The sequence below is a fragment of the Halichoerus grypus genome, chromosome 10 (assembly GCF_964656455.1).
Source record: "Halichoerus grypus chromosome 10, mHalGry1.hap1.1, whole genome shotgun sequence".
In the NCBI taxonomy this organism is placed as follows: Eukaryota; Metazoa; Chordata; class Mammalia; order Carnivora; family Phocidae; genus Halichoerus; species Halichoerus grypus.
Window position 1 is genome coordinate 114,444,195 of NC_135721.1, and position 13,510 is coordinate 114,457,704.

Consider the following 13,510-nt stretch of genomic DNA (forward strand, 5'->3'; position numbering starts at 1 on the left):
ACTGGGTCAGTTTTTAAGATTAGGACAAAAATGGTGACAAAGCCTAGCTTTCCTGTGGCTGTGGGGCTCAAATGAAATGAAACCAAGCAGGGGCAGGGAGAGGGGAAATAGACGAGGGGCGTTTTCCAAGCAACCAGGACCTCTCCCACCCCCAGGTCTGCTCCCAGTACATAGTCCCAAAACCCAGCCCAAACACCATCAAAATATTTATTAAAACCAAAGCAGGAGGGAACAGAGCGGTTAGGAAGGCAAATCAAAGTGCAGATTGGGGGGGGGGGGCAGAGCAACAAGTGGGGCAGAGGGGCCCCTGTGGTCTGGGCTAGCGGAAGCCCTTCACCCACCCCTCCTGCCCACCTTCTCAGTGAAGATCCCCCACTCACCTCTCCCATCTCACATCCATCCTGGGGGGCAGTTGGGGCCCTGCAGTGACCCCCTGGGGAGGGACCACCCCCTTGATCCACCCATGGCTGTCAGTCAGTCAGTCTGTCTCCCTCCCTCACTTTCCCAATAAATAAACCGCTCGGGCCTCAGCTCCTTCGGAGTAGGGCAAAGAACAGCTCAGGGACCCCTGCCCCGCTCAGGGGTATAGGGAGTTGGGGCATCAGTCCCACATCCCTCCTACCCTTTGCTGGTGCCCCAGGCTTGCCAAAGAGGCCTTGATAAATAAATAACGCTCCATTAAAGCTTCGATCAGAAAAACCTTTAAGACGACAGAAGTGCTCTCGCTGTCCTGCAAACAAGCAGGCCAAGGCCTCGCCACCTGGCCTGGTCAGCACACAGGATTCTGGGGGCAGGTGGCCACCCTGGGCCTCGTGGGGCCCCTGGAGCAAGGAGACCAAAAGTGCAGTTAGAGCCCCCACCACGCGCACACATGGACTCATGCACACACACGTGGACACACTGGGGCGTGTTTTCAGTGCACGCACAGATGTGTTCACCTTCATTCCCCGGTACATGCACACACACATGCTCACACACCACTCACCCCGTGTACACACATGTTGGGTGTTGGGTGCATGCACATACACACCACAAACAGAATCCTTCCCTTCCTGGCTTGCTCAGCCTCCTGGCAAGTAGCCAGACTCCAGAGCTAGAAGCTTCTGGAGATAGGGGAGAGGGGTATAAATTAAACGTTTCCAATTGGGCTGGGAGGACGGCCAGGGGCAGGGGGCTCCAGGGCTGCAAAGACAGGGTGGGCATCTTAGGAGGCCCTGGTCCCCCCCAAGCCCCGTCAGAAATCCAGAGGGGTAAGGTCCCCGAAGTCACAGTCGAAGAGGTCTCTGATGCCCTCACCCTCCTCAAGGCCAAAGTGGTAGTCGAGGGCCTCCTGAGGGGGGGACAGGCTGATGAACTCCTCAGGGAGGAGGCCGGAGAAGTCCTCCCGCATATGTTCCAGGAGCGAGTCGGCCGCCACCAGCGGGGACAGGCGGTCCTCGTCCACGGGGGCCCGCAGGCCGCCCATCCGGGAAAGCAGAGGTTCTGGGGAGATGGGGGAGCATCACAGGCCGGGGACGGCCCGCAGGGAAGGCAGGGAGGGCAGGGGGCCTATTGTGCCTGCCCACCCAGCTGGGAAAGGGACCCTGACCCACCCCACCCACCTACCCTTCACCCACCTTGCTCCAGGCTGAGCAGGGACTGGCTGGGATCCGCAGCAGGGGACGAAGGGGGAGATGACGGCGGTGGCACTGTGGTGGCAGGGTGAACTGCCCGGTCCTCCTCCCCAGAAGCTGTCCCCTGGGACAGGGTCTTCCCAGGGCTGATCCCGCCTGCGGTCTCCTCAGGGCACAGGAAAACGTCAATGGGGCCTTGTTTGCTCTTAAGGGAGATCTGAAAGGTCTGGGTGGAGGCGGCAGGCAGGGTAAATGGAGGCTCAGCTGACCACCAACCCCACCCAGCCTGTCCTGGGCAGGTCTGGAGTCCTGGGTCTCACCTCTGAGGAGTCTACAGCTTGGAGCTGGGTCTCGGGAGGGGCCTTGATCACCATGACCATCTGCTCTGCAGGGTCTGCAATGCTACGAAGGTCCTGGCAGGTCACGTAGGCCAGGGTTGGTGGAGTCAAGGACCCATATGACCTTTGACCTCTAGGGTCACCCACCCAGACAGTTCATTAAGAGCCCATACCTACTTAGTTTGTTCTGTCCTCTCCATACCCCACCCCAGGGCCTGGCACATAGTTGGTGCTTGAGACTGTCTCACGCCCTTGAGCTTCAATTTCCACATCTGTACAATGAGATCATTCTACCCAGGAAATCCCAAGGTAATGATGGCTGCCTGCAATAATTTCACGTAAATTACTTAACACAACGCCACACCTGGTGCTGAGAATTTATTCTGACCCGTGACCCTGGTGTCAGTTGGTGGTTGTCTCCAAAACTTATAAACATAATTTGGGGGGCGCCTGGGTGGCTCAGTCAGTTAAGCATCGGCCTTCAGCTCAGGTCATAATCCCCACATCGGGCTCCCTGCTCAGCAGGGGTCTGCTTTTCCCTCCCCCTGCTCTTGTGCTCTCTCACACGCATGCGCTCTCTCTCTCCCCCTCAAATCTTAAAAACAAAAACAAAAACAAAAAACCCCACATAATTGGGTATTCACTAAAAAAAAGCAAACAAAAAAACACTTATTTTAAAATAAAGTTTCTAGCGGCGCCTGGTTGGCTCAGTCAGTGGAGTGTGGGACTCTTCTCGGGGTTGTGAGTTTGAGCCTTGTGTTGGGTATAGAGATTACTTAAAAATAAAATCTTAAAAAGTTTCTATTTTTGTGAATGAAAGGCAAATAAGAACTTAGATCTCTAACTTTGAAGCTACTGCCATGTACCAAATCACTACTAAATAAATGTTTGCCACTGCTCGTACTAGAGTTTCTTGTTTTAGTCTGCGAAGTTTGGGGATTGATTACTTTCCCCTTTTACAGATGAAGCTGAGGCTCCGAGACGTCCCGTAACTTGTCCAGCCTAACACTGAGTAAGTGCTCAGCCCAGAACTGGCATCCAAAGCCAGAGCCCCTTCCTGAATCCAGGGCCTGGGGTCGCCTCCCTAGTCCCACTTGGATGGGGCCCCACCGCCAGTCCTGTCCCCCGCGGCAGCGCTCCCCACAGTCCAAGGATATCGCTGGCTGTCGGAGTCCTCAGACAGCAGCCGCAGCTGTGTGGTGCAGATGTGGATCAGGTGGTCCAGCTGCCGCTCACTCTCCTGGAGCTGCCGGAGGTCCTGGGTCAGTCCTTCAAGCCGCCCACCGATCCCCACTGCCGCGTGGCTGCCTCTGTAGGAGGCAAATGGAGGGTTTGCAGCTCCTGGCCGAGGAGCCCTAACCCTCACACCCAGTCTGCTGCCGCCCGTTCTGTGAGGCCCAAACAAGCCCTCGTCCCTCTCTGGGTCTGGCTCCTCCTCGGCTGGGAAATGGCAGAGGGCGGAAGCTGGGCTCCAAGTCAGCCCAGTTGGGCTCCAAAGTCGGGCCTGAATGGCTGTGAATACCGACTCGTCCCTCACAGGGGGCAGGCTAAGTAGATGATGGCACAGGCATGCCTTGGAATACTATCCGGTTGTATAAAAGGCCGAGAATATAACAGATATACAGACATGGACGCACTTCCAAGACGTGTGGTCAAGTAGAAAGAAAAAAAATGATGCAGAATGGAATGATCCACCAAAAACTGAAAAGGAAGAGGTGTCAAAGAGAAGGGAGCAGGAAGGCCAGGGAAGGAGGTGAGAGGGGAAAACTAAAACAAGAATTAACAAGAATCAAACAGTTGTGTTAGACAATCGCACTGATGGCAACAGAGGGCAGAATAGTCATCACCTAAGGGGAGGAGGGGTGGGCAACAACTGGGAAGGAGCACAGGGATCTTTTGTGGTGCTGGACATGTTCTTCATCCTGATCTGGACGGTGGCTCCCCAGGCGAAGAAATACATGACGGTGCATTGAGCTGCAGATGTAAGATCTGTGGACTTTCCTCAGAGAAGCCACCTCCCCCTCTAAGCCTTGGTTTCCCCAGCGAGATGACGAGGTGCGGACAAGTCACAGTGGAGATCGCTATCAGCTCCTGCACGCTGGCCTGGCCCCGGGGGCCTCAGCCTCTGCCTGCCCTCCCGAGTGGCTGGTACCTACAGCCACTGGATGTGGTTCTTGGACTTCTTGGCAATGAGCTGGATGCCCTCGAGGACATTGGTGATGTCGTAGATGCGCCGTTTCTGCACCTTCAGCACCTCGGCCGCCCAGTTCAGATCAACAACGCCATCAGCTGAGCGGCTCAGCAGCTCCAGGAAGCGTTTCGTGGTCAGATTCAGCGAGGTCTCATAGCGTGACTTCTCCCCTGGGGATTTCACACCTGGGGGTCCAGGCAAGGAGGGCTCCCTCAGCACCACCCCCACACCCAGGCAGGCTAGCTTTCCCGCAGTGCAGGGCAGGAAGATGGGGGTGGGATGGGCAGATGGCTCCTTCCCCTTGGCGAAGCCAACAGGGAGGGCCTGGGCCTGCTGCCTGCCAACCACACGCCATTCCTCTTCTGGCTGGGGAACTCCCCACCCCCCAGGCCCTAGGGAAGCCATGCCAGGCAGCCACTCCAGCTGCCCCTCGGGGCCCCCAGAGGCCTGGCTCAGGTCCAGGCCTGACAGACCAGAGCTTACTTTGCAAGCATGTCTGTCTGTCCACACCCCCAACTTGGGCCTGGTCAGAGGGCCTGCCCGAGCCCAACCTCTGTGGGTACCTTTTCCTGGGTGGCGGCCTCTGCCCCGGGCTGGCCCGCTGCTCTCAGCCAGGTACTGATGGTCAGTTTCCAGGTCCAACCTCCGCTTTACCTGTGGCAGAGACAACGGGAAAATGCCCAATAACCAGGAGCGAGGCCACAGGAGACCTGGCTCAGGGCTTGGTGCTCCTGGGCCACCCCTACCCCACTTTCTCTACCAGGCCCCCTAAGTGTGTGAGGGAGGGGGAGATCCCAGGGGACATAATCCTACCACACGGGACAGATCACCCAACCGGAGGGCAAAAGACCCGAGTTCAAGTTCTAGCTCTACCACTACTTCCCTGGGCGTCTGTGGTGGTTCTAAAGTAGGTCAGCAAATTTGATACTCTTCCTTTCCAAAAAATGGGGCCTAATTCTCCTCCCCTTAAATATGGGCCAGATCTGGTAACTTGCTTCTAAGGAGCAGTGTGATGGAAGTGATGACAAGTCACTTCTTGAACTGGGTCAGAGACGCACTGGAGCTTCCTCCTTCTTTTCTATGTTGGACCACTCACCCTGGGGAGAGCCACGGCCATGTCACACAGGCCCAAGTGGCAAGGCACTGAGGCCTCCTCTAGTAGCAACATGAGTCTTAGAAACAAGTCCTCCAACCTTGGTCATGCCTTCTGATGACTGCAGCCTGGCCCAACATTTTGGCTACAACCTCAGATCCTGAGCCAGAAGCACTAGGCTAAGTCTCCTCTGATTTCCTGCCCCACAAGTCTGTATGAATAATAAATGTTTGTTATTGGGGTTTTATTTTAATTAAGTTTTTAATTTCCATTCTAGTATCATTAACATACAGTTGTTGTATTAGTTAAGTGCTTGTTGTTTTAAGCCATTAGGATACAGGTCCCTTGGGCGAGTCACCTCGTCTCTGGTTCTGTCTATGAACATGGTGGCAGTTAGCGCTCACCATGTGCTTTGCACATGTTAATTCATTCTGTCCTATGGACCAGCAGCACAATAATGGCTCTGTTTTGGGGCACCTGGGTGGCTCAGTCAGTTGGGCGTCTGCCTTCAGCTCAGGTCATGATCCCACCCTGTATCAGCTCCCTGTGCTCAGCAGGGAGTCTGCTTCTCCCTCTCCCACTCCCCCTGCTTGTGCTCTCTGGCGCTCTGTCAAATAAATAAATAAAATCTTTAAAAATAATAATAATGATGGCTCCATTTTACAGATAAAGTAACTGAAGCCCAGAGAGGCCGAAGGTCCGACGGCCAGGAAGCGGCTGAGCCAGGATTCCCGTCACACACACTGGAGGATGGAGACTGCCCCAGAAGTCTCACGGGCATCTCAGGCCCGTCCTGACCCACACCAGCCATACCTGCCCCTCTCTCACCCACAGGGTTTCCTGAGCTAGAACCTCATTCGGCAGCCATGCCCTCATCACACCTGGTTGCCAAGAAATCCCATCACCACAGCCACTGTCTCCTCCCATCTGGACCACTCAGCCATCTCCCCACCTCCATCTGTCCCTCTCCAGCCTAGTACCCTCTCGGCCACTTCTCCACATGAACTTCCGCTCAGACGGGTTTTCTCACAGACCTCTGCCTCCAAGCCTTAGCCCACGGGGGTTCCCTCCCAGCAGTGCCCTCCCTGCCTCCCTCCACTTCGCACGGACTCTTCCCACCTCTGTGGGCAGGCACCTTAGTTACTTAGGTCTTTCTGATCCTGCAAAAGACCGGGCCGCTTCTCCCGCCAAAGCGCCTCAAACCCGACCTTTCCCCACATTATCTCTTGCTACAAATTTCCGGAGAGGTGTTGGCCTCACCCGGAAGGCAGTGCCCCCTCAGAGGCAGGCGCTGGGCCTGAATCGTCACTGTCCGTCGGGGCGCCTGGTGTTAACTAACGTGCGTCGCCAGGCCCAGACCCCCCCTCTCACGGCGCCTTGGGGGATGCCCTCGGGGGTCCCGGGGAGAGAAGCGCTCGCACATGCCCAGTGCCTCTGGTGTACCGAGCACTGCTAAAGAATGGCTTTACCTGCATCCAGTCATCAAACCCTCTGCCCAGGCCTTGCAACAGATGCCGTGGTGACCTCCCCTTCCCAAGGGGCCTGCAGCTCAGAAAGGTCGGTGAGAGGCAGGGCCAGGATGTGAGCCCTAACAAGCTGGCACAGAGCCCACGTTCCTATGGACCACGTGCCCGGCCTCCCGGCAGCCTCGTCCAGAAGCCAGCCCCCCAAAAGCCAGCCTTGTCCCTTGGGCCTGAACCTAGCATGCTCCTGCCAACGGCACCCCTCATCTCCTCCCCGTCCCTCAGGCCCCTACCCACCCCTGAAGACAGGTCAATGCCACACCGCAAAGCAAGGGCTCAAGCAGAGGTCCATTTCTGCCACTGCTCTCTAGAGATCTTGGCACAGGAGCCTAAAAAGGCAGAGGTGAAAACACACAGAACACTGGTGAAAAAATCTGGGCCACTCCAACAACCACCTGTGGAAGGGGAGCCACAGAAAGTGTGGCTCCCCCAGCCCCGGAGTACCACGTAGCTGTCGAGGACGAAGGCAGGGTGACACAATCCTCTCAGAGACATAATGACAAGAAAAATGTCACTAGAGGGCAATGCATTTATGTGATCCCTTTTTGGATTAAAAAAACCTCATGAAACATTTTTCTGTGGTTTAGTTTCTAGTATTTTAGAATCTCTTCTAGGAGTAACCTCTGTATGGTGTGTGAGTGGGGGACAACCACGGGGGACTGTTACGGTATCTATAAAGTATGGATGGCCCACTGTTTAAACATAGAAATAAAGGAAAAACTACAATTTCTAAAACTTAAGAAAAAGAAAGCTGTCACAACCACCTTTAAAAAAAAACAAGCTTAGGAAAAGAAAACAGAAGGAAAAATGGATGGGGTTGGCATCCTTCAACTTTTTAGTCTCTCAACTCTTTTTCTATAGCAAATGTCTATCATATTTAACCTGTTTTTTAAACAGCCATGACAACAGGATAGAAGTGGACAGGAAGGGCCAGGAGAAATGGCTTAATTGTACAGGGCCTTATATATGCAAGAGGTGCTCAATGAATTCTCACTGATGCAGAAGCTGAACCTGCAGCTTGTTTCAAAGACTGCCCCAAACCAGTGCCAGTGCAGAAGGTCAGAGGAGGCCACAGCTCAGGGGTACAAGAGTGGGGAGTGCTGGAGGGCCAAACCTGGGCCCATGTTTCTGGACTTCAGCTCCAGGATGGTGCCAGGCCTCACCCCCACCCACTGGCAGAAAATGGCTCCCAGTGCTTCAATGCTGTGAGGGCAGAGGCTCCTTGCTTGCCCGTGTCTAGTACCTCTTGGGTGTTCACTAACTCAGTAACAGTTGAATGAATGGAATGCTCAGGCCCACAAAGGCTGCCCCTGACACCGCTGGGGGTGAGGTGGCGCACATTTCCTCAGCCCAGTCTCTGGCAGTCCGTCTGAGCTTGGAGCTCAGCCTCTCCTGCCCTGGGGGTCTGCTAAGTACTGTCAGTCAGCTAAACGCAGTTTTCAGGTCCAGGCCCCAGGCTGGCACCTGCAGAGAAAAGCCACTGGGATACAGGTGACCCGCCCCTTGGTACAATCCTACTCCCCTGACCCATCAGAAGGGTCCCTGAACTTCCTTCAACCTCTATTAGCATCCCCAGGAGGCAAAGCATCCCAGTGGCTAATTGGTTAACCGCTCAGGAAGTCTGGACTGGTCCCACCATTTCACTAGCTGAATGACCTACCATCTCTAGGTCTCCACTTCCCTATCTGTAAAACGGGATGGTTGTTGAGTTAACTGGGTGAAGTGCTTGGCACACAGCCTGACACACAAAACAGTCTCAAAACAATGGTGGCTCCCATTGTTATTATTATTAGCATCTTGGTGATTCCAGAAGGAAGGCAGCACTGGGCGAGGGGCCAAGGGAGTTAGGGGAGACTTGCCGGGATGCCTCAGGGACCAGCTGCCACCCAGGCCCCTATAAGCAGTTGGACAGCTTCCACCTCCTTGCCCTGGCTCTGCCTCACCCCTCCCACTTGCTCCAAGCCCCCTGCTGAGACCCCATCCTGCCAGGCTGGCCTGGCCCCCCTGCCAGCCTTCCACACCCCACCTTCACCCACAGGCTCTGCCAGTCAAACTGGTCTCCACAACCAGTCCTGCAGCCCACAGGTCCAAGCTTCAGGCCTCTACGCCCTTCTCCCCTGTAACTCAGCAACCTCTTCTGGGCACCCCCAGTCCAAATTGGTCTTGAGCCTCTTGCTGCTCAGGGAACACTTTATCAAGCCATCTCCCTGGGATGTTTACTCTCTCCTGGCACTGGGGGCCTCTACTCCAGCTCCCAGAGGCCCAGCCCACCCAGGACTTCCCTGGGGGCCTAGGGGTCTGCCTGCCTGATTAATGAGGCTCCATGGCAACCAGGGCCTGTGAGGGTGGAGGGTGGCAGATGGAAGGACAGGCAGAGGGAGGGGATCAGCAGCTGGCCCAGCCACCCCGCCCCTGCAGAGAAGGCCTCCCAGCCAGGAGGCCTGTCCCCAGAGGCCCAGGCCTGCACCTGGCAGTGGAGCATCTAGGCAGGAAGGAGGGTCTCCTCAATGACTCTTCAATAGTCTGGCCCCAGGACACCCCCCTTCACCTCCCCAAGGAGCCATTACCACTACCCTGCCACGAGTTCTGGTCTGGAGCCAGCAGACCTCAATTCAAATCCCAGCCTCACCACTTGCAGCCGTATGACCGGGGGCAAGTCACTTCCCCTCTCTGGGCCTCAGTTCAGATGGGCGCAGTGACAACACTGAGTTCACAGCATGGTTGTGTTTTAGCTGGCTCGAAGTCGGCCAGAGAACTGGCATGCAGGCAACGCCAAATGAATACACGTGGGCCATTATTACCGGAGTCTGACCCTCGAGCGGCTCCGGGAAGCTGAGGCCCAGGGTAGAGGAGCAAACAGGGACTGGCCCGAGGTCACCCCGCACCCCGGGGCGGGGCCCGGAGGCCCAACCCAGGCTCGGCCCCGCCCAGCCCGGGAGCCTCGGCCCACCCCCTCCCCCGCTGCCTCCGGGCCAAAAACCGCGCCCCGCCCGGGTCTGCACGGGGGTCCAGACGCGCACTCGGCCCAGTGTCCCTGGTGTCCGTACCGGCGGGCGGCCCAGCGCAGGGCGCGGCGCGCTGGGTGTGGGCCGGGGCGCCTGCGGCGTGGCGAAGAGCAGCAGGTCGGGGTCGCGGGGGCCGGCGGCGGGCGCGGCGGGGGCCGGCGGGGCGCTGGCGTCCTGCGCCGTGGAGATGATGACGATCTGCGAGGAGTCGAGCAGCCGCAGCGCGCCGGCCCCGAGCAGCGCCTCCAGCGCCGGCGCGCATGGGCCGCCTGCGGGGGCCACGGCCATGGCGCTCACGGCCCGCGCGGCCCGGGTGGCAGGCAGCGGCGGCGGCGCGGGCCCATGGCGGCAGGCCGCGGCGAGGGCTCGATCCCGCTCCGCCCCCCGGCCGCCGCTGCCTGCAAAGTCCCGGCCACTTTTACGCGCCAAATCCTTTTTGCCGCGAAAGAGCCACGAGCCGCCGAGCGCTCTCACCATTGGCTGTCCGTACTGTGACGTGGGCGACGGCGACGGGGTCCATTGGCTGCAGCGCGCCGGACCGGCGGCGGTGGGCGGGACGGGGCGTCGGCGCGAGGAGGCGCGGCCAATCGCGCGACCGGGCGCGCGCAGGCTTTGTCGGGGCGGTGCCAGGAGCTTTCGCACTCCCCGCCCCCAGTCGGGACAGTCCCCACCCGAGGCGTGGTGGCCCCGCTCCCATCCCATGCACCGCATCCTGCTGATCCCTATATGGAGACCTTTAGGACAGAGGGTCCGTTCTGCACTCCACACCATACGCAGACCTCACGTGACCCCTAGACTCCGCCACCTGTAGCCCCCCAACAACCTCAGTTCGGATCACTAGAAACTGCCCTTCCTCTTTACTAGGTTCAGCCCCACATCCAAAGCCCCAGCCGCCGCTCCCATCCTCAACTTGCCCCACCTATACCATTTACTTTCAAATCCTGCACCTGCCTTGTCCCTCTCACCCTGAGCCTGAGCAGAAGGGGGCTGCTAGAAAATGGGGAGGGACATCTAGCCCAATGCAGCTTGGGGCTTTCCTGTAAGCCCCCTTTTAGCCGGAATCTCTTCAATAGCCAATGCACAGCTTCTGCTTGAACTCATTCACCCACTTACTCAGCAGACGTTTTGACAGCCTGCTCTGTGCCCCATTCTTAGTTCAGACCTTGAAGAGCTCAGTCTAGTGAAAAGAGAAGGAGAGGAACAGAGGTAACAAATGTTTGGAATATGATGAGGAATTTCCACCATTAACTCCATGTTAGAACTCGCAAAGGGAGGAGGTGAGGGTGCTGAGCATGAAAATGCATTTAATCCGGAGGCCCTGGGACATCTCCATCAGCCATTTCCCATTGCTCAGGTCAGCTGATTTGACCAATATTGTCCTCTCCTCTGTGCCAGGCCTTGTGCCAGCTCTGAGGGCAGAGATGTGAGACTTAATCACTTCTATGAACTTGCCTGCCATCTGGTGGGGATGACCCACAGGAAAAAAAAAAAAAGGGAGCTAATACACAAACAAGGATCAAATCCCTAGGCCCAGAATAAACATGACTTCCTCCAGAGAGCCCTCCAGAGTCGTAATTACTCACTTCCTCCATTGCCCAATGCTGCCTCTGTTCCAACACTGACCACACATTCAGTTTCTCCATCTGCCTCTCCTACCAGACTGGGAGCTCCAACAGGGCCTCCTCCCAACACTGGTCTGGTCCAGAAAAGGTGCTGAGAAAGGTTAGGAAAGGAACAGGCTGGTGGCCTGAGGCTACACAGAATACAGCAAGGAGGCCCTGGCTCTCCAAAAGGAGTACTCAGCCCCTGGTTTCAGAATCACCTGGGCACTTGTTAACTTTGGGCCCACCCCAGCCTTGCCAATCTAGAATCTCTAAGCGCTCAGGAATCTGTATTTTCACCAACAATCCCCTACCCACCCCACCCCATCCCATAATGCCAGGTGATTTTTATGCAGGTTCACATTTGAGAACAAATAGTATACTGGTATAACCAAAATGTGTGGTGCAGCCTTGAATTATAGTCCCTTGAGGACAATTCTCAGCTCCAGTTTCCTCATCTGTAAAGTGGGCACATTTCCCTGGCCTCTTCCTAGGTCGCCATCAGGATAAAAAACATAAGGGATCTGCTGTAAGTGTTCTATAAACTATGAGGTGGTTTAGGAAAGCAGCAGGAGTTTCCAAAGCCGTTTTTGAAATTACTCATTGTAGGGGGCGCCTGGGTGGCTCAGTTGGTTAAGCATCTGACTCTTGGTTTCGGTTCAGGTCATGATCTCAGGGTAGTGAGATCCAGCCCTGTGTAGGGCTCTGCGCTGGGCGTGGAGCCTGCTTAGAATTCTCTCTCTCCCTCTCCCTCTGCCCCTCCCCATCCTGTGTGCGGGTGTGTGCGCGCTTTCTCTCTCGGAAGGAAGGAAGGAAGGAAGGAAGGAAGGAAGGAAGGAAGGAAGGAAGGAAGAAAGAAAGAAATTGCTTGTTGTAAATCCTAGACTCAGCCCTAGAAGGGACCATAGAGACCGTGTAAGCCTCTTGCTGTAGAGATGGGAAAATTGAGGCCCATTCAGAAGTAGGGACTGTGAGGTCAGCCAGTGATAGAATCTGGCCTACACTGGATTCCCAGCCACGGGATCAGCCTGTCCCCCTTCTCCCCTGATAGAGAAGCCACCATTATTAGAATGGTAGGTCTCATTTGAAATAACCAAGCCAGACTCTGACAGAGAGTAAGAGAAGCCAGCAACATTCCCATTCCAGATGGAGTTTCTTTTCTCCATATCTTCCCAAAGAGTCTCAATAACAGTAACATTTGTTTTGTAAAGTACTCTCATACCCAACAGTCATTCGACAAACAGTTATTGAGCACCTGTCTTCTGCCAAGCACTGCACTGGTAGCTGGAGAAGGAAGACAGATATTGCTATTATTGCCCCATTTCATGATGAGGAAGCTGAGGCCCAAAGGGCATGAGCTTACCTAGCAGATGAAAATGCTTGATGGAGGTCAAAGCTAGGGGTTTACCAAAGCCCTGACCTCCCCAAAGTATTCAAGTACCCAACCTCCCAGGTAGAAGCAGGTGCCCTTCTCCCCACAATCCCTCCTGTCCTGCTGCAGCAGAAAGGAGTGAAGACCAGAATTCCCAGTGTGAAATCAAGAAAGAGATAAGGGCCTTCTGTATCTATTAATACCCACTTGAAAGCAGCAAAGGTTTGAAAGATGGGGCCCCTTGGCCTCAAGCCTGGGAGATACTGATAAGGCTGTTCTCTACATCAACAGTTCTCTTCAGGCTGGTAGGTTTCCAAAAGCTCCACAGTTACTGGGCAGCCACTTCCAATGATGATCTCCTTTGAACCAACAATCCCTTAAGTGAAGCTTGTTTATCCACATGGTGCAGGAAGAAGGAGGCTCAGAGAGGGGCACTCCCAGCTTAAGGTCAGAGAGCAGAAATGAGATGGGAACTTGGCCTGTTCCACTGCCAAACCCTAGTGCCTGCCCTTCATACCTCATCACTTCCTGTAAATACCCCAAGAGCCAGGCTCAGGGCTGTCAAGACTATAATGTGTGGTTTCCAAAAGATATTATGATAGATAGTGGTTTAATTAGGAGGTGCTCACCCCCATGACCACCTCCACCAACATCTAAATCTAGAGGAGTCCAAAGGGGTGGAAGCTCCTGGACCCAACATCATCCTCAATGTGGAGATATCTTTCCCTTGAGTTTTTCCAGGAGGCAGGATTGTGGAGAAGTGATAGGAAGAGC

General features: G+C 55.6%; 1 protein-coding gene across 1 annotated transcript; it reads right to left on the bottom strand.

The window, feature by feature from the left end:
- Positions 1-193: 193 nt before the first annotated feature.
- Positions 194-10,132, bottom strand: E2F1 (E2F transcription factor 1). Its single transcript, XM_036079491.2, has 7 exons — positions 9,806-10,132; positions 4,706-4,796; positions 4,108-4,327; positions 3,109-3,261; positions 1,934-2,048; positions 1,617-1,839; positions 194-1,482 (listed from the first exon to the last, which is right to left on the bottom strand). Exons 1-7 carry the CDS (start codon positions 10,049-10,051, stop codon positions 1,235-1,237), a joined length of 1,296 nt encoding a protein of 431 aa, XP_035935384.1. The 5' UTR covers positions 10,052-10,132; the 3' UTR covers positions 194-1,234.
- Positions 10,133-13,510: the final 3,378 nt, after the last annotated feature.

Coding starts and splice junctions, on each gene's coding strand:
- E2F1 (XM_036079491.2), bottom strand. CDS start 10,051: ATGGCCGTGGCCCCCGCAGGCGGCCCATGCGCGCCGGCGCTGGAGGCG. Junction 4,328..4,705: donor AGGCCGCCACCCAGGAAAAG/GTACCCACAGAG, acceptor CTGGACCCCCAG/GTGTGAAATCCCCAGGGGAG. Junction 1,483..1,616: donor CCTGCTCAGCCTGGAGCAAG/GTGGGTGAAGGG, acceptor CCATCTCCCCAG/AACCTCTGCTTTCCCGGATG.